Raw genomic sequence first — 24,118 nt, 5'->3', positions numbered from 1 at the left:
CACTGTTCTGTTTTGTTTTGTCAAAACTGTTTCAATGTTTTGCCCATAGGCTATAATGGGGAATCATGAAAATGCCTAAAACCTTGTCATTTCTTGCCTGATTCAGATGAAAACTGCAGGGATGGTAATCCCTTCTGAAGGCATGAAGCCTGCCAAGTTTGAAGGAGATAGGGGCAGATGTTTCTGGGAAACTGCACCACAAAAGGTTGAAAGGAAAACTTGTATCACTTGCTGGCTGCAGCCTCCTGTCATCCTGCACACAGATCCTGCACCCCCAGGAGTGCTGTGGGGCTGTGCTAGACTCCTCCTAGGGGTGTGAACCCCTGGATCTGCATGTGGGATGACAGCAGGCTCCCGCTGCCGGCTGGGATTGGCACTGAAGCCAAGCAAGCCTGGCTTTGAAACTCAAAACATTTCAAGTGCTTTCATGTCATTTCAAAGCTGTTTTAAAGCCTTTTGTTTCAGTTTGATTTTGCTGTTGTTTCAAGCTTGAAACAGCTTCAAAATGAAACACCTAGTGAAATTTCGCACAGCCCTAATGAGTAGGCTTGGCTCCATAGCTGCTGGTACTCAGTTACTTACCACAAGTAAAGATCTTCCTTCATTCTGCCTTTCAAAAACTGGACTGCCTCTGCATAGGCAGGTCCATTCCCAGACCAGCTAGAACAGCCATTGTATGTGTTGGATCCAGCATGGGTGGGTGTGGGGGCAGCTTCATGGGCCTTACCCAGCCTATGGGGCTGCCCATTTGCCATTAACATGGCCTGTGGCCTGGCCTGCACCACTCATCTAGCCCACAGGGCCAGATGAGTTGGATACTCCTCATTTAGTGAATAGTATTAATATCACAGCCAGTTATATGGAGAAGATTCACCATTGTGTGAAATGATATGTCAGTGCTTACTTTGATTTCTTCTGTTCGGCTTGTTTTGATTTCCTCTGTTTAAAGGGAATGACTTCCATTTCATCTCTCTGCTTGGTTTTACAGCTCAGGATTTATGCACAGCCACAGCAGATACACACAGCAGAATACGCAGCAAATGTTACAAAAGTTGTATTTGACTTCTTTGAACGCTACTTCAACATGAGCTATTCTCTTCCAAAATTAGGTGATTATGACCTCCTATGTTCTTCATTTTCTTAATCGCAGTTATAGTTTTGTTTCTGTTTTGAATCACTATCATTTCATGGGGGTGGGGAAAGCAGGAAAAGAGAGGACTTAACATTCTATTTCTAATTTCTGAAGTTGTGCCAACATCTGTTGGCATCCCTATCGTTCAAGTCACCCTAGTATGTCAGTTATGAACTTAATTAAGATGTTCTCCTCCCTTAGTTCTGGCAGCTGAATTCAAACACTGATGCTAGTGCAGCTATTTTTGTATCCAGTTGTAAATAAGGGAAAACATTGGTGACATCAGTAGAAAAAACAATATGGGCTAAATAGAGCCAGATGCTCTATTATGATAAACATGTTCCACTTCCACTGAAGCTTCTGGAGCAAATTCAGCAATGATGTAAGTGAAGATGTAAGTGACACAAAGAGTGTAAGTCAAGTTCTTTTTTTTAACTGGGAATTAAGTGGTGTGCACCTATTTCCATGATGGCTGAATTGGTCTTCTGTCTAATTTTTAATTTTCTGCTGATGGGCTGAATGAAGACCCAGATCCAGACAAGCCTAGATGCGGATCCAGATTCAGCTGCAACTCTTTCTAATGTACCAAAAGAAAACACGGGATCTAAGCATTCCTGTACCTGAGACATTTTGAAATCTGGATTTGATTTGTGCAGTCTCAAACAGTAATGCTGGAATACCATGGGTGCTGTGAAAGAGCCTTAGAGGTGACCCCTGCTATAAAGTAGTAGTTTACTAAGTTTCACGGACATAAAAGGATGAAAACTTCAAATAGAAAAAAGTGAAGATAGCAAGAAGAAAAAGAAGCCTTTCTTTTTAAAAACAAAATAACATTATACACCCTATTGATTCCATATAAAGTAAGGGATATATTAGTCTTTGATAGTTGCTTTAGATGCAGTCTTCAATATCAATTGGGTCACTATGAATTTCTACATATCCTACAAATGGAATTAAAATTAGGAGATCTGGTTTTAGAATGATAGCTCTTTTTGTTTCTTATAAACTGGTTCCAAGTTGTTGTTTGGACTAGGGCTGTGTGAAATTTCGGCAGCTGTTTCGTTTCAGAGGTGTTTTGGGCCATTTCGGTGCCTGAAACACTGAACTTGAATCGAAACGGAAAGCTCCAAAATGTTTCAGAGAATTTCAGAGTTTTGGAGCCGGGCTTGCAGGGAAACAAAAACTAAGGATAGGGAGGGGGAAGAGAGCAGGAAGGGCTGCTCTGATATTGAGATTAGCTCCCGGTTTGATTCCCCAGCTCTCTGATCACTTCCCCAGCTCTTCTTGTGGGACATGGGCCCCCAGATCTGCATGTGGGGTTTCAGCAGGCTGCCACTACAGGCTGGGACCAGCGGCAACTGCTCAGCACACCCAGCGCCAAGCACCAGGAAGACTTCAGTGCTGCCTCAGGGGCCACTCAGCACAGATCCAGGGGCCTGCGCCTGCCAGGAAGAGCTGGGGAAAGATTTCAGGGAGCTGGGGGAATATTCAAATCCTTGAACATTCCCCCAGTTCCTGGTTTTATTCCTCAGCTTCCTATCTTTCCCCCAGATCTTTGATAGCTTTCCTCAGCTCTTCCCAGGGGGTGCAGCCCCCTGGATCTGCACACAGGATGACAGCAGACTGCCACTGCCAGCTGGGGAAGGTGGCGGCTCTGGGCTTTTTCCCCAGCCAGCAGCAGCAGCCTGCCAAAACCCTGCACACAGATCCAGGGGCCTGCACCCCCCAGGAACAGCTGAGAGAATGATCAGAGAGTTGGGGGGAAGTGATCAGAGAGCTCCAACTGACACATGGAGCTGCCCCAGCTCCAAACAGAGTGCAGCACTGTGCTGAACTGCACTGCACCCATGCCATGGGGCAACTGCCATGTGGGTGCCAGATGGCGGAGGGGGGTCAGATCAGTGCTGCATGGGGGGGGCTCTGCCACAAGCCCCCAGGGTCCCCAATTGCTGCTGCTGCAGCCAGGGAGTGTGATGCATTTTTTTTTTTTTAAAAAAAAGCTCTGCACTCCCCAGATGCAGAGCATTCAGATGACAGCATGCTGCCACTGCCAGCTGGAGTCAGCACCTGGCCCTGAGTCTGCCCAGCACGGTTCGTGCCGTGTGCCAGGAAGAGCCCAGTTCTGGTGCTGGCCTCAGCTGGCAGCGGCAGCATCCTGTCATCCCTCATGCAGATCCAGCAGCCCATGCCTCCCCATGAGGGCTGTGGGGCTGTGCCAGACTCTTCCTGCGGGGTGTGGGCCCCCAGATCTGTATGAGGGATAACAGCAGGCTGCTATTGCCTGCAAGTAATACTAGTTTTGCTTTGAACAGTTTGAGGTGCTGTTTCACATAAACCCCTGCACCTATCTCCTTGACACTTGGCAAGCCTTGTGCCCTTGGAAGGGGCTACCATTCCTGCAATTTTCATCTGAATCAGGCAAGAAATGACAAAGTTATAGGCATGTTAGTGATTCCCCATTATAGCCTATGGCCAAAACACTGAAACAGTGTTGAAACTCCGAAACAGATTCAGCTGAATCGAAATGGGACAGTGATCTGAAACACCAAAATGAATAACTATCCCTCCAAAACACTGAATCCAAAGCCAAACAGAACATAGCCATTTTGCACAGCCCTATTTTGGACTGGCTTTTAATTATATTTCATGACAAAGTTCACACGTCTATTATATCTGATGCTGGAGCCAACTCAGTCCCAGGACATTGATGTGGCCCCACCTATACCAAAAAGTGGAATTTTGCCCTGTCTTAATAATACATGAAGTGCTGATAGAATCAGAGAAAATTAGGTTTGGAAGGGACCTCAGGAGGTCATCTAGTCCTACTCCTTGCTCGAAGTAGGACCATACCCAACTAGATCATCCCAGCCAGGGCTTTATCAAGCTGGGCTTTAAAAACCTCCAAGGTAGGTAACCTGTTCCAGTGCTTCACCACCATCCTAGTGAGAACGTTTTTTCTACTATGCAACCTAAATTTCCCTTGCTGCAACTTGACAGAATTGCTCTTTGTTCTGTTATCTGTCACCACTGAGGACAGTTTAGCTGCACCCTCTTTGGAACCATTCTTCAGGTACTTAAAGGCTGCTATCAAATCTCCCCTCCATCTTCTCTTCTGAAGACTAAATAAGTCCAGTTCCCCCAGCCTCTTCTCATAAGTCATGTGCCCCAGATCCTGAACCATTTTTATTGCTCTCCACTGGACTCTCTCCAACTTGTCCACATCCTTTGTATAGTGGGGGGCACAAACTAGACACAGTACTCCAGATGTGGCCTTACCAGTGCAGAATATAGCGGAGTAATTACTTCCCTTGATCTGCTGACATTCCTGCTAAAGCAGCCCAGTATGCTGTTAGCCTTCTTGGCAACAAGGGCCCAATGCTGACTCATATCCATCTTAACATCTAGTATAACCCCCAGATCTTTTTCTGAAGAGCTGCTTCTTAGCCAGTCAGTCCCCAGGCTGTAGCTGTGCATGGGATTCTTTTGCCCTAAGTGCAGGTCTTTTCACTTCTTTTTGAACCTCATGAGATTTCTTTTGGCACTCTAAATCCTAGCCCTACTCTCCAGTGCATCTACTAAACCCCCGCAGCTTGATGTCATTAACGAACTTGCTAAGGGTGCAATCTATCCATCTCCCAGAATGTTAATGAATGACCCCTGGGGCACTCCACTTGTTACCAGCTGCCAACTAGACATTGAGCCATTGATTACTACCCACTGAGCCCAACAATCCAGCCAGCTTTCTGTACACCTTACAGCTCATTCATCCAACCCATACTTCCTCAGCTTGCTTGCAAGAATGTTGTGGGAGACGGTATCAAAAGGCTTGCTAAAGTCAAGGTATATTATGTCCACTGCTTTCCCTGCATCCATAGAGCCAGTCATCTTCTCACAGAAGGAAATCAGGTTTGTTAGGCCTGATGTGCCCTTGATGAATCCATGCTGACTGTTCCTAATCACCTTCTTCTCCATCAAGTACTTAGAAATGGATTCTTTGAAGATCTACTCCATGATTTTTTGAGGGACTGAGGTGATGCTGACTAGTTTGTAGTTCCCTGGATTCTCCTTCTTCCCTTTCTTAAAGATTGGCACTAACATCTGATGCACCTACAGATTTTAGATTATGCTCCACATTGTTAGGAACATACAGCTCAACTCTTCAGTTTGAAATGAACTTCCTTCCTTCATACTTTTATAATATTATCCTTCATTATTAGGGACTAGCTAGATCACAAATGAATCAGAGTTTTTGCCAAATGATTACTTACAAAAATAAAATTCAGACTACATTAAACTTCCATTATTACTTGTGTTGGATCTGTAACTGGTTCTACAATGTGTTTCATATACCTTGCTAGGTAGTCAGGTATGATCCAGAAATCAAGGTGGTTAGAATTACATAGAGCCTGGTTATTTCATCTTTCCATCAGTGTTCTAAATTAGGCTTTTGGTCTACTTTTGACTCCATTTGTACTTTGCACTGACCCACATAGAAAGGCTGTGGTCATTACTCACAGGAAAAATACAAGTCCTGTTGAGTCCATAATTGTCATTGAACTTGTATTGATTACTGACAGGGAATAAAAGTCACCCTACAGATTGTAGTGAGAAAAAGCAGATGTCATTTGCTACGTGAGGGATTTAATTCAATTAACATGTCAATAAATATTTTTATAGAAGAGTGTGACAAACAATGACATGCCTCATTATGCTACTGATAGGGCAGGCTATAAACCATTTGAATCTATTTCCTGAAACACTAAGAATTTCTGGAACCAAAGTAAGTGATGCATCATATGTATACTTCCAGAAGCTTGCATAGCACCATGTTTGAAGACAGATCCTTTTCTGGTGGAATTTGTCATAGCTACATTAAAGTCAAATGACATTATGACAGTTTATATCAGTTGAGGATCTGCCTTATGGTAACTGCATCCTAAAAAACAGGAACAGGTCCTAATGTTCATTTTTTTGATTGCGGTGTAATGTGAAAAACCCTCAAATGGTTGGCCATAAAGTAAGCTAACAAATTATTGTGCTGTGAGTGAACAGACACACATCAGCATACTAAAACAAAACAAAGGATATATTTAATTAAAAAAAAGAATCTTAAATGTCACAACATTCAGTCAGTTTGGTTTCTTTCAATGCAGATAAGATTGCGATTCCAGATTTTGGTACCGGTGCTATGGAGAACTGGGGTCTGATCACATACAGAGAAACAAACCTACTTTATGATGCTAAAGAATCTGCCTCTTCTAACAAACAGAGAGTAGCAGCTGTGATTGCCCATGAGCTGGTTCACCAGGTAAGCCTTATAATAAGTTTAATTTTTAAAGCACTGAAAATGAACAGTGGCAATACTTTATTTGTGGAAATAATCAACCATAAATCATGTTTCCAGTTCTTCTAAGCAGACATGCACTTCACTTGAAAAGTGAATGCACAAAGGCAATTCCATATTAGAGCTCCACAGTAGTGGAATTATTGAAAGCATATTTTTCTAAGGAAATAAGATATATACATCTAGAATGTTTTTCAGCCTCTGAAAATATGCCTATGTTACGTGCACTTCCATTTCTGTATGCAGATGTTTGTTCTGAGCATGCAGATAGATGCAACTGTAAACAGTGGAGGCTGCCTGAACTTTAAATCAAATCAAATCAAATCAAGAGGATAAAACTATAAACACAAATCAGTTGGCTGAAAATATGAATCAATTGCAGTCACCTCTGTGTTGAAGTCAGCTGTGATCTGATAGTCCCTTTATAAACTGAGGTTTATGACAATTGCAATCCTGTAACAAGTAAGTAAGTGAAAGTACTTGGAGACGAGTTGCAAAACTCTAATATAGACTTATCACTAATATATGTTGCATTTTTTAACACTTATAATTATAGTGGTTTGGGAATATTGTGACAATGGACTGGTGGGATGACCTATGGCTAAATGAAGGATTTGCCAGTTTCTTCGAGTTCCTGGGAGTAAATGCTGCAGAAGCTGATTGGGAAATGGTAATAATTCTTTTCCTATTATTACTTTGTTATTATTTAATGGAGTGAAATAAGTCTGATGAAAATAAGGAGTCACAGTGAATATATGCATACCTATAGGTATATAGGCATATAAAGAAAAGAGGACTCAATAAACTGATCATAGAACAATAGGATTGGAAGGGACCTCAGTCCAACCCCTGCTCAAAGCAGAACCATTCCCAACTACTTCATCCCAGCCAAGGGTGGGCCTTAAAAGCCTCCAAGAATGGAGATTCCATGAGTATCACACTGACCTATGCAAGCTGGACTCAGTTTAGAAACTTTCATTTCAACTAGATGTTGGCCTGAAACTGGTCGGTAAGTCACATTTTTGCTTACTGGAGAGAGTACTATTTAAGAGCGAGTAAAATAGTGAAAGAGTAAAATATTATTCACACTCAAGAATGAATAAGTGGATTCTGCACCTGGACCTGGCATTTCTACAAAGCTGTAGAAAGATGAAGATTCTTCTTTGAATCATTCAATACAGCTGAAGTGTCATTTTTAGTGGCTGCAGAACCATAGCCCAACCTCGAATCTCAACTCTTCTGAATTCTGATGGATTTGAGAGGGGACTATTATTGTTCAGATTCAGCTCCAAACCCATCTCCTCACACTTTTAGTTCCCTATGAAAAGAGGAGTCAGTTTTTCAATTCCAGCTGCTACCAGTATTTCCCACAACATGTCACACAAGCCTGCTAACAGCAGCAATAATCATGATGATGTCTAAAACAGTGGAGATTGTGGGTAGGTTCTTTTTATGAGAGCTTCCAGCACTGCTAGCTAAATTACTCAGTCCCATTTTATGGCTAACAGAAAAAAAAGAGAGGCTTTCTTTACAAGTGCTTTAGATGCAGAAGAATGACAGTCTTGTATAAACAAAGCGACTATTGACCCTCAGAATCAGAAAAGGTAGTTTGGAGAATTTTGGTGTTTATATTTTGCTGTCAAATATCCAAAAATTAAAAAGACTCTAGTCCATTCTTAATATTACATGTTTATTTTGACATGGGAAGCTGTAGCATATTAGACTGCTAATATATTAGGTCCCTTATACCAAAATAGCAGCCATTGGCCCATTTGTTTCAGCAGTGGTCAGAGCAAATCTGATGCTTCCAAGTAAAGGCAAGACCTCCAGTGCATAGTTTCATTTGTGTAGTACTGTGCTGCATTAAAGGGTAAAATCCTTCCTGGATCAGTCCTTCTACATCCTGCAATGCAAATTTAGTTACTCTTATTTTAGCCTATATAAGTACAAGCATTATAAATCATAAAATTGCACATTCTCTTTTTTAAAACCATGGCATCGTATTCAACTAAGGCAGTGGTCTCCAGTCCACAGCTTACAGAAAGCATGCTGAGCATTAGACCCTGTGATATTGTTCATACTCAGAAGAAAATTTGCTTTTGAAAAATACTTGTTATTTTAGGCTAACAGGTAGAGCAAAGTATGATATTAGGTAAAATATGTTGCTTGCTCTGGATTGTTGCTATGGGTCAAAGGTTGGGGACCTGTGAAATAAGACACAGGGATCCAGGTTTTCCATTCACCATGGAAAAACATGCATTTTCCCCTTTTAAATAGAAAAAAAATGGGGAATTACAGGTTTCCCTTTACTGGTTGGCAGACTTTTGTGGGGGGAGTAGGAGAAGGGTGATCAGGCAGGGGTGCCATATGCATGTGCACCTGCATACATGTACATGGCAGCCAAGCAGTGTGGAGAGCAGTTCCTACAGCTCCCTGTAGGTAAGTCTATGGGGGGAGGGGGCAGATTAAAGGCACCCACAGTAAGGGACGAAGGTCTGGGGAGTCTGCCCAGCTGGGGTAGTATGTGGGGCCTGGGCCTAGGAAGGGAATGCAAGACTGCAGGGTCTGGCCAGGGAGCAGGAGGGAGCCAAGCATGGCTCATCTAGGTGGCTGACAGGTCCCAGCCACTGCATGCACTCCTGGGGAGGGAGCCATGGGAGAACACATGCCTCCCAGATTTATACATGGGGTGGGGGAAGATACAGGCTGCCTGCTGCAGCCTTGGGGCTCCCCACGCTGCCGTCCTCACCTCCAGGCCTCTGCAGCAGAGTGGAGTGGGCAGACTTGGTGCCACTGCCAGAAACCTGACAGTGGCTGCACTGCCATGGCAAGCTGTCCCCTGCCTGCCCAGCAGCAGTAGGGGTGGGGATGTGGAGGGCTGAGGGGAAGAGTTGCAGATTGAGAGTGAGAGGCACCGACAGGGCCAAGGGGCAGCAGGTTGCGAGTGAGGGGAATGGCAGGGCACTGGTATAAAATCAGGGCTGCTCAATACCACAAAGCAGGAAGGTGGAAAGCTGCAGCTAGATCCATGTCCTGGTGAATGAAGGGGGCAGGGGGAGCTCTGATTTTTTATGATAAAAGACACCGAAATAAAACACCAAAATATATAGGGATTTAGAATTTATTATAATGACTGAAGCAGTGGTAAGCTTCCAAAATGCATTAATATTGTAAATATATTACTAAAATATTGTGTTTAACTTATACATATATATACACACGTGTGGCATTTCATTTTAATCACAGAAAAAAATGCAGATTTTAGGTTTTTATCTGAGAATTTGCTGTGTTTAAACAAAGAGGATCAGGATCCCTGATTACCACAGTGAGTTGTTGTAATGGAAAGCGATACAAATACATACTCTTTTTGTTCTGTTAACCAGGAATTACTATAGACTGTGTGTTACAACAGCTTCAGAAATATCACAAACCATTAAAAAAACACATCTCACCCATTGTCCTAATGCTGCAATTGAGTCTCCTTTTCAGTGCCCATCCTATCCCTGCTCCCCCTTCCCCATTTCATTGTAACACACATGGAAAAACAGGGGTTTGTAAGAGGCAATTTATCTTAGTGAAAGAGAAAATGTCCTACTCTAGAAGAATTGTGCACACATAAAAATACCTTTTGCTTATGAAGGTGAAATTTCATTTTGCACACCCATATCCAAAAGGTGAGACTGACACTTCAACTAAAGTTATACGTCAGAATTAGACTCAGAATTGCATCTTGTGCTTGATTATACTTTATTTTATTTGCATGCTTTGTTTTTCTTTTCAGCTTGACCAGGTTTTAATAGATGATGTACTTCCTGTGATGAAGGAGGACTCTTTGACAACTTCCCATCCTATTGTGGTCAATGTTTCATCTCCAGCTGAAATAACATCTGTATTTGATGGAATATCATACAGCAAGGTAGGAAATGCTTCACAGCCTATTCTTGACTATAAAGAAAGGTGGGTTTTATAGGAGGAGACAAAATACAATTGAGTTCATAAATAATCAGGCAGTGTCTGCACTTGCCCCTCTCTAAAATCTTTTCTACCACTGCCAAAACTGTTTCAAGTGGCAGTAAGTGTAAGCAATAGTGTAGCAGGGTTCCCAGCAGACGCATGCTTTCCATGCAGCATGTGCAGAAAAGTGGTGGTTAAACTACTGGTGGCTTACCCCAGATGTTTGGTACTTCCTTGTGTAGCTACATTGTTAGCAGGACCCAAGGTAGTTAGTTTAAAGCTAAGGCAGCTGTATATGAGCTGCAGTTACAGCAATAACTGTGCTATAAATGTTCCATTCAAGGAGGATGAAGTAGGCTTCTGTCCTACTCTTCAGCTCTGAAGGCTCCTAACGCTACTGAAACAGTGCAAATATAAAAAGGTACAAATGTTTTTTGTGAGGCCATTTCCTTCAGGAGGAGTGCATGCAAGGGGAAGCCAAGGAGCTGGACTGGTATCCATTAGGGCTATGCAAAGCTTTGGTTCCTGATTCAGCGAAGATTCGGCCTGATTCGGCCGCCGAATCTCCAAATCCAAATCAGATCAGGAGACCCTTTAATCTCTCTGAATCAAATCAGAACCCTTCAAATCAATTCAGAGATTCAGACATAAATGCAACTTCAAATGTTTTTTCTAGGTACCAGGTGACTCATCAATGCTGCAGTGCTGGGGCACATGGAGTGTCCCACAGGAGTGTGAGGGGGGTCCCTAGTGTGCTTGGCAGCAAACCCCGAAGTGGACCAGAAGCACGTCTGGTCCACTTCCAGGTTCGCTACCGAGCATGTGGGGGACCCTCCGCACTCCTGTGGGATGCTCCATCCACCCCAGCATCGCAGCATTCATGAGCCACGCCTGTTACCTCAAGGTATGTAGAAAAAACATTTAAAGCTGTGTCTATGGCCGAATTGCTGATTCTCTGAATCAGCATTGAATCTTCAGATTTGGCTGAAATGAATCACCATCCCCAATTCAGGCTGAATCTGAATCAAATACAGCCCATTTTGCACACCCCTAGTATCCATTACTGCAAAATATTCTGCCACTTACTTTTTTAAAATCTACTCAACATTTGTCTTAATGACTTATAACATTTTTCATCTCTTCCCTTGTTTGATGCTGTTGCTGAGGTTTCCAACTAATTGTTCAAACACTTGGCCCAAACCTCTGTAGAAGAGCCTTTCCTTACAGAATCCAGACCCTCCCAAATAGTACTTGCTTTAGAAAGCCTAACTTCACAGAAAATATTAGAATGCTTAAAATTTCCTGGCCATATCCACAGGACCATGGATGTTTGGTTCCCTGGGGACAACTAACAGCAGGACACCTTGTGCTGCTACTACTTCTCCCCTGGGAATGCCTGTGCCACGTGTCCTCTGGTGCATGGCAAGTTACCCTGGGTGGGGTAGGGGCCAGCACTGGGGCCAGCACTGGGTTGGCTCCAGCAGCCTTACCTGGGGTTCTGGGGGCCTCCTGGGGCTGCAGCAGTGGTGATTCTGCCGCTCAGAGTGTGGCCGTCAGCTGGAGCATGGCTCTGGTTTTGAGTGGTGCATGTTGCCCCCATATGCACCACTCCACTTTTTTTGTGCTGTTTTTTTTTTACCTCTGGATATCCAGGCATCAAAAAGCTGCCCGCACTACTCCCTTGCAGTGCAGAGTACACCTGAACATGTGGTATGTGGTACCAAAGATATGTCTGTAGAGCCACATACTGCATAGCCATGCTCGTCTGGACGTGGCCCCACTGAGTTCAGTTCCTTAGCTGATGGGCCATGGATGGTATATATAGAGCCTTCCTTGAGAGTCCTCTATCCAGAAATTCTGATGTAGCATCTGCTATTCATAGAATCATAAAAAATTGGGGTTGGAAGGGGCCCCAGGAGGTCATCTAGGTTATCCAGCTCTCTACTCAAAGCAGGACTATCCCTAACTAGATCATCCCAGCCAAAGTTTTTTGTAGCCAGGTCTTAAAGACCGCCAAGGATGGAGGTTCCTCAACCTCTCTGAATAACCTGTTTCAGTGCTTTACTACCCTGCTAGTGAGAGAGGTTTTTTTTCTGTTAATACATCCTGTTCTTTCTCTGTACATCATTGATTTTTGGCTGGACCTAGATCTGGAACAAAATCTTCTAGCGTGCTAGAATCTCTTTTTACTCTCCAGGAGCACAGTACTGGCCAGATGCACCTCTGAATTGGCCTCTTCTTTTACAGTTCCCTCCCTTTTTAATTGTTAGCCCTTACACACAGCAATATAATCAGAATATATTACACTATAAATATTTAGTCCATCCATACCCATCATAATACCTAAACCTGGTAGCAGTGAAGATCTTAATCAAATCAGTGAAAGCCAAGACAATTAGAGTGTTCAGAACCAAAGTCTGATTTAAGTTTCATTACCACAACTAGTGAGAGAGATGCTCCCATTTTCTACAACTTAAGATGCTTGGATGCTTCTATTATATGTAAGAAACTGGATAGAAAACTCCTTTAGCTCACCCCTTTTGTATGAGGATAGTTACTAAACAATTTGAATAGTTTACAATACGATACAGCTTATCCTTACTTTGTGGAACTAACTTTAGCTATTGCAAGCATTTGATAATAAGTTAAGTTTGCTGCTTTTATGTCATTTAAAAATAATTATTACAATAACCCCCTTATAAAAGGGTTTTGAAATTTGAAAATTAAAGAATAATTTTCTAATATGAATTACAGTCAAGCACATGAATGTTTGTGTAGTCTTAAAGAGGCAGTTAATTTTCTAACAGTGTATGGAGTCATCACAATGTATTCTGTAAAACATACTCAAAAGATGATCGAATTGGTAGGTTATTATCCATGTAGTAAAGCCACTTCAGTTAACAGAGTCCTGTGATACTATACAGCTAGTATAAGTGACCAAGCAGTTAAATTTGGCTTTAAGAGTTGGATTTAAGAGGATAGTATAATCCAGATCTCTAAGATCTAATAATTTAATTGACGTCTCCAAATTTGGCACATTCTCCCTTCAGATGACAACTTGTCTTCCATCATCATTTGGCCTCCAATAATAGGTTTTTAGTAGAAACATTTTTGAGCTCTGTTTGAAAAGTGTTTAAATGGCTTTAAAATGGTGGGGAATGGAAAAAATGTGAGCCCTGCTTGAAGTCAGCTATTGCAAGGATCAACATTTGTTTTGGAAGGCTAAGCAACAGACTGTCCAAATTTTCTGACACACAATCCTGTCAGCTGTCCAGCCATTCTTGTAGCATGCTAGCTAGTCAGCTGGTGTAAAATCAAAAGAGCCCCATCAACCTCAGCTGATTAATGCCAATTTACCCTGTCTAAGGGTCTGGCCCAGATGGTCTAAAAGATAAGAAAGTTATGAAACCAACTGGGTCTGTGTTTTTGTACATCATTGTTTTTCAGTCAGTAGGTCACAATCCCCTGGAGAAGGTATGGAAGATGACTAGAGGGGTCATGAGGCATTGCTTTAGATCATATTGCATGTTTTTCAAAGAAAATCATCCACCCTGCACATACTTGCCCTTTAGGATCTTGTATTCTCTGTTATCATGTTTAAACACACCCGTAGATAACATTTGCTTTGATACGTTTTTACTCTGACTTTCAACAGTAAATGGGAGAACGTTGCAAGAGCTGACTTCAGATAAAAGGCTGGCAATAAGGAAAGATTGAGAAACACCATAAAAAGTGGCTTTTTAATCAGTAGTTATTATCTCCCATATGTGATATCCTCTTCATAGAGAGAATTGTATTCTGAACTTTAGGAAATCATTTCTCAATGTATTTTATAACAAGGAGTTAAACCTCTTATGATGGAAGGCACCACCTGCCTGCAAGATGGAAAACTACAGCAATTACCTGGAAAAGAGAGTCTACTCAAACCCTGTTAGCAGCTACTCAAGAGGAATAAGACAGCCAGGCATCTGCCACACATAGGGGCAGTCGCAACTTCTAGCTGCCACTGTGAGACTGGTACACAGCTTGGCCAGCACCCAGGGAGGTTTCTCTGCTTGCCCCTGGTTATGCTATTGAACCAGTACATAGCGATTCTGAGAAGGCCAGATGTCCCCTTAGTTACATTATCTTTACTGGGGTTTTTCTTGGCACTGAAATAAACACCTGGTTTCACAGAAGAATAGCAGTGCTTTTAAACAGTTTGAAACATTATCCCCAGTGGTGATGCGTAGGAGGTGCACGGGGGTTCATATGCACTCCATGAAAGCGCTGGTGCACCCCCTCACAGCCAGCATTCACCACTGAGATGATGGCAAGAGCATTGGTGCCCCCCTGAGAGGACCAGCTGGTGAGTGGGGGCACCAAGAGAAGTCCCCCCTGCCCCTGGCTCTTCCAGGCATGCTGCTAGCCCTTCTGGGTCAGTTGGCATGATTGGCTACAAGGGGACCCCCTGATCAGCATGATCAGCTGTGGGGGACCCCCCTGCCTGGTCACTGACTGGCTTCTGGGGAGTCAAGTGCCCCCCCTGAATCAGAAGACACCAGTTGCCCATGATTATCCCTTTATTACTCCTCCAAAATATTAAATAAATATTTACTAACACTAAAACTTCTGTACTTGGGTTTCAGAGGGGTTGATTTTCCTTTCCCTCATTTTTGTGTCTCTTCAGCTCTCTTCCACATGTCTATTGTTTCCTTGTTCCTTTTTCATTTCTCCTTTCACATCCTTGTAGCCTTCCCCCCCAAAGGTCTTTATCTTGCATTCTCCATCTCTGTCTTTCCAGGGTTCGGAGATCCCTTCTTTTGAGTTAAGTGTAATTCATTGAGCCTAAAGTTGTTCTGCCTTTGGAGCCAGACATTTAAGCAGAAGGCAGGGTAATAGAAATCTGGGTTAAAAGTGGTATGGAATGAAAAATTGAATTTCCTTTCTCTTTGTTTTCAGGGTGCATCAATTCTTAGAATGCTTCAAGACTGGATTACTCCAGGAAATTTCCAAAAAGGATGTCAGGTAAGTATTACTGTAAAACAAGGTAAAAATCCTAAAATCTCAGATCAGAAAGTCAAAGGGCCACCAGAGCCATTTAGTCTGCCACACCACCACAGTTAAGGCTAGCCAAGAGCGCACAAGAGTGTGATTCAACTAACATCCCCATAGCTGCCTTAGATGTCTCAATCTGAATGACCACATGCCCAATTACAGTCGGGTCAAGTGGGGCCAGTCTTCAGCATGAGTCTGGAACGACAGTCCAATTCATGCCTCTAGTTATAGCAAGATGTTACCTTCCCTGTCACCATGGCCTATGCATGCTTAAAGATAAAGTCCTTGTTTAGCAAGATGAATGCAACTTAGATGTTGGTGTTCTTATCAGAATTTTAAATAAACATTTCTGTTCCAAGTCATATGTTCCCAATTACCTTTCTATGCTAACTTTATTCCAGTTGATCTAAAATTTCCTTTATTGCAGGGTATCTGTACACATAGATAACCACATAGCACCTGAGAATGTCAAGAGATTGTACCGGTGTGGGGCAGTGTACCCCAGCTTTGATAATGATACATTTGCAAGTGGCATAGATGGTCAAGTTAAGCGAAAACTCACATTTGCAGCAAGGTAGACTGTGAACTGCAGAACTTGTGTGTGAATGACTGCATGTACTAAAACCCAGGTCACTCATATCTGCATGGTTCACAACCTGCTTAAAATTTAGAACAGGTTGCCAAATTAAGGGCCAGCTGCTTAACTGTTTGTGATGGCTTTTACTTCAAAGGTTGCTGCTGCTTCAATCAGCCAGAGCTCATTGAGGTCCCTCTCAACTGATTGGAAAAGCGCTGCCCTCTGAAATAAAAGCTACAGCAAACAGCTGGTGCTCATCAGTGGTCCTGTGCAACTGTTTGCTGTGGCTCTCTAACCTTGATTACTTTACAAACACTCATCCCTCACAGGGGGGCTAGGAACCTAACCCTGTGGGACATCTAAATTCAACTGGACCCACTTGCATGTGGGTCAACTGGGGAAAGCCCTCAGTCCAAAGCTGAAGTGAAGTTCAAACTGATGCCTCTAGAGCAACAGCAAGGCATGTTAACTGCTGTTGCTTTAACTCATGCGTATTAGTGGGGGAAAAAAGCTTTTTATGTGTATTTTAATGTCAGTCACTGAGAAGCCTGGACCCATGCCAGTTGACTGTGCCTTCACTCTACCTTGTTTCCTTATATCAGTAAGAATTAGAACCCAGTGACCTCTAAAGGACATTCCTCCTTCCTCCTAATGACAAGTATCCAACCCTCTCCACTGTGCCAGGCAGCTTACGGAAATTGGGCAGAGGTCCTTACGGACCTTAATGCATCTCCAAGACCTAAAGCTGGCCCTGAGGTCAGTACAGAAGGAGTCTTTTTTCAGGGCAATTGAGGAAGACAGAATGAAAAAAAAAATTGTGTGTCTGCTAACTGAGATGCTGGCATTTTTAGAGAGATCTCCCACCATTAGAAGTAATGTTCAAAGTGGTTCTTGAGAGCATGGTGGTTGCTGCTACCCAGCTAAACTAGACGCGACTAGGATAAGAAGAGGTTGGGAGAGTATTGCCAGGTGAGCCTGATGCTTGTAGACAAGCCAGGGCAGAACAGTTTGGGCAGAACAGGGAATGGACAGTTCTACAAGATGTCAAGTCACCCAGTATACTATAGCCACAAATTCCCATTTTGCCACATCTTTGTTTCAGACACACACAGTAATAGCTAAGGTCCACATTAAAACAAACAGCACCATCTACTGACCACCTATACCAACACCAAGTTAACATCTATAGGCAGAGAATTAGTATTGGTCAGGATAGGATAGAAAACAAAATGCCCTATTTGATACATCTGAATAACATTTAACTGGGGTATTGGAGGGTGAGGACAGCAAATTCTAACATTCAGGATTGAAGCAAGACAGTAAGTGATTAGCTTATCACCAGTGTTTCCTTTTTAAGGCTGGTTTTGATCATTGTACAGAGCTGTCACATTATAACAGTTGTACTTGTATTTTAGGGTGCCTTGCTAAAAGCGGAAATCACTTTCCGCTTCTGTGACCTATTTAATAAGGCATAAATTTGCCACACAAGTTCATTATTTCTACTCAAGTAAACTATACTGAATGAGTCTAGGGCTCTCTCCAAGTATTAAAGCACCATGCATTAGTGTATCACATGGGAAAATGCTTATGCCCAAAGTTAGTGGATATAAGCCTACGTCTGGAAAGTACTAGATACACATTAATACAATAAAGTTCTATTTGCCTTCCTGCAGTGACACTGGACTGGAGTACAAGGAAACTTAAATCACCTGCTCCCCAATATTTCTCATCAGTGAGCAGCTTTTGGCCGATTTTCCTTTTCTTTTTTGTCAAGACTAATACTTTAATAAAACAGTTGATAAAAACAGTAAATCTGAGTTTAGCTACCTAAAGAAAAGCTAGCTCTTTTAAGGGGGTAAAAAAAGGATTAACCAGAGCTGTTTCAGTACGACCCAGTGCCATGCACAGGGGCAGCAGCAACTTCCATCTGTCACTACACCACTGGTGTGATCATGTGGCTGCAGTGGTAGCCATTTCTTCCCTTTCCCCTACCCCTACAAGTTGGTGCCCGGGTGACTGATCTCATCACCCCATGCTAGTTACACCACTCATATTAACCGTGCTTCGTCCTGGGTGACTATAGGATTCTTTTAATACCTTCATGCCCACTAGTTTTCACCAGCAATGCTGCGTGCAAGTTCTAAAGCTTAGCCTTTGTAGACACCCATAACACAACATGTAAGCATTTCTTACCAATGCTTTCGTCATGCCCAAAGCCACAGGAGAAGGAGCAGTTTTCTTTACCCTATATTGTAGAATGAAGGATGGGGGTTCTTCTGGGATCAATTTTTCAGAAAGCCTCACCTTGCTTTCAGTAAGTGTTTCTATTCATCATCTTCTTGGCAGAAAGAAGTGAAATGCACAGATGTCTTAAAGCCCTTCCTGGATAGGAACAATAACAGTTTTATGATATTCTGCATATCAGCACAACATATTATAGTAAAATGTGCACGTTGTGATGAAAGTTGAGGAATAAATACTTGGTAATATTTTAACATTCTCTTCACTTGTTTCTAGGAGTATCTAAAGACATACCAGTTCAAGAATGCAAAGACAGATGATTTCTGGGGATCCCTGGCAAGGGTATGTTCTGAAATAACTAAAATTTACACACTCAGGCTACAGAGCAGTTTCCCAAACAACAATATTTCCTTTATTGGGTATTACAATATTCTATTAGTAACCCAAATGTACTGAGAGTCATGACTGCACATTTCTCTACTAGATAAATTTTTCTTTTTTTTCCCAGGTGAATTGTTTTGAAGGTGTATAGAACATGGAGCAAGCAAGTGGGCCTTGATAAGTAGGAGCCATCCACTGTCCATATACACAAAAAACGTCATCCCTCCCTATCCAATCTCCTGCTGTGCATCATAGCAGGCACTCATTCCCATTCTTATAACCCAGTTGTATCCATAAGAGGGTTTCTGTGGCCCCTGCTACATATTTCTATGTATGTACATGAAGTGGCAACACATAGAGGGCACACACGGGTGCAACCCCTGGAAGTCCAGCCATGAAACCAGAAGTGCTAGTGAAAGCACACTTCTGGTTTCGCTACTGGCTTGGTGATCAGCAGCTGGGGGGGACCCCCATCCCCCGTCAGCAATCTGATGCTCCCCCAGACTCGGGAGGCACCAGTCACCCGTGTGTGTGTGTGTGTGTGTGTGTGTGCGTGTGCGCGTGCATGCATAAAACATTATACAATTAACTGAACAACTGCACAATAAATTTAGACCAGCCACATGTGTAAAGTAAGATCAGCCACAAGCAAAAGCAATTATCACACAATTGACTGATTAATCATGCAATAAATCAATCATGCAGTCACATGTCCAAAGTAATTACCACATGATAAAAATGACAATCCTACTATAAAAAGAACCAACCATCTGTAAAGTTAGTGCTTAAAAAATGTGTAACAACTCTATGGCTAGGGACCTGCCTAATTCACAGTTTTCAGGAATCTATGAAATCTGGGGTGATCCACAAAATCTGAGAAATCAACAACAACAAAAAACCCTTAATAAAAATAGCAATGGCTCCCTAGTGGGAACCAGAGGCACTCACTGCCAGAAGGGGAAGGTGCTGTTTTGGTGGGGAGGCATGAAGGGCAGCAGACAAGATAGCTGTTGCCCCCTCATTCCTCCTCCCCTTGCCAGGCCCTCACTACTAATCAGTGCCAAGGGGTGGGGCTGCATGAAGGGTAGCCAGTTATCAAGATGACAGCTGTCCCTTCTCCTCTCCTGGGGCTTCTCCATCAATCAATGCCAAGGGGCAGAGCCACTGCAAAATGACTGCAGAATTAGAACTTTGTGCAAAAATTTGTAAATCCTCCTGTCATTTAGGTAGACCCCCTATCTATAGCCCCCTCAACACATTACAGGTATTGTGCAATGACCTACTTAATTGTACAATTACCTGGACACCAGCTACACATGCAAATTAGCTATCACACAATAAAAAGCTCCAACCAGCTATAAAGTTAGACCTCAAAAATGTGCACTGACTTTATAGCTTATTGCTATCAAGCTTTAATTTAGCATGTAGCAGGGTCTCCCCTGTATTGGGAGCTCCAACAGCTGAGGGGGCTCTCAGTGGCAGAGGTGCACCATTCACAGTGTAAAACCCTTGAGCCCTAGGGATCGCAGGAGCCACAATACCCCTGCGAGTGTGCAGGGGCAGCGGACCATAAGGGCAGATAGTATTTGCCCCAGCTACTGTCCAAACCCCAAGCCCCAGCTACTGTCCATATGCTTTAGAAATATCTATTTTATATATATATATATCTTAGTTTACAGCTCATGATTTATTCTCTTACATTCACCATAAAATGATTTAATGAATAAAGTATTTTTTGAGCAGAGCTTGCTTTTCTTAAGCCAAATTGTTAGGAACAAAGGCTGATTTCTGAGGGAGACGTGTTCCTTTTCCAGTCCCACCCTCTTTTCATGAAAGTTTCTCTCCAATTTACATTCAGTTTCTTGGCATGACTATCTGGTGTCATTCTTAGGCAAGTGGTCAACCAGTCAAGGAAGTGATGGACACCTGGACCAGGCAGATGGGATATCCTGTCTTAGAGCTGTACTCTAATTTAACCATCCAACAAAAACGTTTTCTCTTGGATCCCAAGGCACATCCTTCTGAACCACCTTCTGCATTAGGGTAAGGTTTAAAATTTCCTACCCACTCTGCACCACCCACACAGGCAGCCCCCACCTGTGGGCTGCTAGGCCAGGAAGAAAGCGGGAATAGTAAGCGTAAGCTGAGGGAGTGAGGGGGAGCCTAGCGACCCCAGCTACAGAAGGAGCTGGAGCAATGTGGGGAACAGTGGCTGAATAGGAGCCTAGGGGCCACATATAAACCCCTCGCAGGCCACATATGGCCTGCAAGCCCTGAGCTAGATCAGCAATACAGAGCTACTGCTTTATTAAGGTATATTTCCAAGTATGATTAATAATTAAGATTGTTTGTACATAGTTTACTATAGAGCTGATCCACACAGTGTCCCTTTGATAATGAGAAAATATTATCATCTCCATTTTATAGGTAGGGAAATTAAAGCACAAAAGGTGAACACCTTTCAGAAAGGTACTCACTTCTATGTTTAACTTTAAGCACTTTATGTACTTGTATTGATTTCCAAAACACATTAATCACAAGCTTAGTTTTCCATCTCAGTAAGTACCTTACTGAATCAGGACCTAAGTAATCTGCCTAATGTCCCAAGCTGATGCAAGACTTTGAACCTAAGCTCTGTAATTCATATCTAAATCCTACATTTAGTCCACTAATGGTATGGTAGCAAATATGTATACTTCATAGTTTAGAGGACTATGGGTCAGATCCAAAAAATGACTCAAGGTACTGTAGCAGGGCACTAGGGTGCCTGCTACTGAAGACAGAAAATGGCTTAGCTGCCATTTATTAAGGCAGCAGGTGCCGGTTGTTATGGGAGCTGATTAGATCACCTGACTGATGGGGGGGGGGGGCAGGGCTTGGCCTTCATAAGGAAGGGAAGGCCTCTGCTGGTGAGTTGAGTAGTCTGATCACTCTGACTGGCTGCAATGATGCTAGGGAGGAGAGAACCCTGACAGGTATGTGAGAGAGCCAGCATAGTTTTGCGGAGTTGTGATTATTACACTGGAAGACTGGGTGAGACTGTAGGGATGGAGGAGGCCTCAGCAGGAGCTCCCCAGTAAGGTGGGGGAGTTCCTGGCACCATGGAGGGTGCTGTGTTGTGGGGTTGTCCTGATCCCAGTCCATTGGGGCAACTTTGGGAAGAGTCTAGTAGAGGCAGAAGCCCAGTAGGGTGTGGGCCCAGGAAGGTGGGTCTAAGCAGTGGGGGTGTCCTGACCCCAGCCCAGTGTGGGCATTACTGGGACAGGCCCCAATTGGAATTCCCAATTGGGAAGAGCCCCAGTGGGGCGTAGGCCCGAGTTGGGCATAGACGGGCCCGAGTGTGGGTGGGGAGCGCAAGGGGCGTGACCACAGGCCTGTGTGCGGGCATAGAAGGCCCAGGGTGGGCAGCGGAGCGCAAGAGGTGTGATTACAGGCCCCGGGGCAGGCAGCGGAGCACAGGAGGCACGATTACAGGCCCGAGTGTGGGCGTGGTGCTTGAGAGGCACGACCACAGGCTCGAGTGTGGGCATAGAGACCGGGGGGAGCACGGGACGCAGGTCAGGACGTGAGTGGCCGCGGAATATAAGGGAGGCAGGCCCAAGTGGGGCGCTGCCTGTGAGATACGAAGCCTGAGAGGGGAATGAGCCCATAGAGAAGTCCAAGCTGGGCGAGAAGGGGCACAGTCAGAGAGCCGCCCCGGGAGGGGGCGTGTGTATTGAGTTGGCCCCAGGAGAGGACCAGCACCAGGACTCGGAGAAAATCCTGGCATAGTAAGATCAGCCCCGTGCCAAGAAGGGCAGGAAGGCAGCCTCCACTGACAATACTAAGATCAAAGACGTGGCGGGCGAGATAGAGGGTGCATTCAAAGCCCAGGTTGGCACAGTAGGCAAGGGCACTAGGGGAGGTCACGGCACCCCTAGGGGCCGTCCTGCCACAGGTACCCACTATTTTAGTCCCAGAATGTTATCCAAACTGAGCTGGCCATCGAGACATCCTGTACCATGCCTAGGAAGGCTGTTGCTTCATAAAGCAAGAGGGAGCCTGTTTCCACAAGAGTCATGGTCCCCCATTCTACTCCTTGCTCCCTGGATTTCTTTTATTTTTATTCAATAATTGCTGGATGTAAAATGTACAAACAGTTCAGGGGGCTGGGGGCAAAACCCAGGATTGCCTTTCTTCCCTCCCTGCTCAGTGTGCTAAATATTAAGCTGCAGAGTCATGCTTCTCCTTGTTTACTCTTTCCAGCCCTATGAATCATGAATTCTTAGATGCACAATGGCCTGGTTTCAACAGGAGAGCTGGAGGGTACCTCCCCTCACCTAGCATATAGCCTGGTGGTTGGTACCTTAAGTCCCTGACCTAGATTGTTTCTGAACACATGCAGAAGCCCCAGACCAGTTGTCACTTTATCTTTTCAAGTTGAAATGGAAGTGTCTTACAAATACAGACTTCTCAGCAGCTTTATGGCTACTAAAGCAGGATTAATTTGGATGACTTTTTCTGACTTTTGACTGAGGTGTGCCAATGTTCTTGCTGGGACCAAAGCCAGAGGCTCCTGGCTAGAGGGTCTTGCCCCTCAGCTCAGTCAGACCAATCACCATATTTGGGGTCAGAAAGAAATTTTACCCCATGCTCAGATTGGTAGGGACTGTGGGCAGTTTTGTCTTCCTCTGTAGTGGGGAGCATGACCTTCTACCTGGGATCTCTAGAGTGTTTATTAACAACCTTTTATAAAAGCAGGATATTGGCTGCTGTGGTTCACCTGCTTTATCTGTGGCAGGTTAGAGTGTTATGTCTTGCTCTGTGTCAGGGTTTATAGTAGTCTTATGAAGTGTTTAGACTATGGATTATATAGGATAGCTTGGATAGGGATGATCTTGGTGATTGGACTAGATGCCCTCTGGATGTTGCTTCCAGCCTGACTTCTCTATGATTTCTACAGTTTTTATGACTTAGGCAGCTTTGTTCACATGTGATGGGATCTGATCCCTGATCCCAACAATTGTGCCTCCTCCCATGCCACACATGCATGGCAGGGCATGAGATTTTGAGATCAGGGATCAAATCCCAATCATGCCACACTTGCCAGTGCAAAAGGAGCCCAGGATCCTTATCCCCTTACATCATCAAATTGAAAGTCAAGTGCCTGACAATCAGCTGATTGTTGACTCTGTGGGGACCATGCAGGGGCTGGTTCCAGGTCCTGGGGCTGTCCCAGACTCTGAGGCTCCCTTATGTCCAAACATGAGCCTTTGCTTCGTTGCACTTGACAACCCACCCAAAACAGCATGATGCAGAGTTTAAAATCCTGGTGTGGGGGAGCAGAAGCTCCCTGTAATGAGGGACCAGAAGCTTCCCTCTGACAGGCACTATAAACCCCATGACAAACAGCTCTGATGGACAACCTGGCATGAGGGGAACTCTGCTCCCCCACACCAGGCTGCCTGGCCAG

The 24,118-nt window shown here is 43.9% G+C and overlaps 1 protein-coding gene across 1 annotated transcript in view; it reads left to right on the top strand.

Annotated features, from left to right (window-relative positions):
- Positions 1 to 24,118, top strand: part of ENPEP (glutamyl aminopeptidase) — a 61,432-nt gene that overhangs the window by 13,612 nt on the left and 23,702 nt on the right. The window contains exons 4-10 of the mRNA XM_090036688.1: positions 989 to 1,109; positions 6,286 to 6,440; positions 7,033 to 7,146; positions 10,258 to 10,392; positions 15,372 to 15,437; positions 18,562 to 18,627; positions 20,558 to 20,709. Coding sequence (XP_089892814.1) covers positions 989 to 1,109; positions 6,286 to 6,440; positions 7,033 to 7,146; positions 10,258 to 10,392; positions 15,372 to 15,437; positions 18,562 to 18,627; positions 20,558 to 20,709 — 809 coding nt within the window. The remainder of the gene's footprint in view (positions 1 to 988; positions 1,110 to 6,285; positions 6,441 to 7,032; positions 7,147 to 10,257; positions 10,393 to 15,371; positions 15,438 to 18,561; positions 18,628 to 20,557; positions 20,710 to 24,118) is intronic.

The sequence above is a fragment of the Crocodylus siamensis genome, chromosome 2 (assembly GCF_052110815.1).
Source record: "Crocodylus siamensis isolate JL-2025a chromosome 2, ASM5211081v1, whole genome shotgun sequence".
Taxonomy (NCBI): domain Eukaryota; kingdom Metazoa; phylum Chordata; order Crocodylia; family Crocodylidae; genus Crocodylus; species Crocodylus siamensis.
This window is presented reverse-complemented; position numbering and strand designations above follow the sequence as displayed.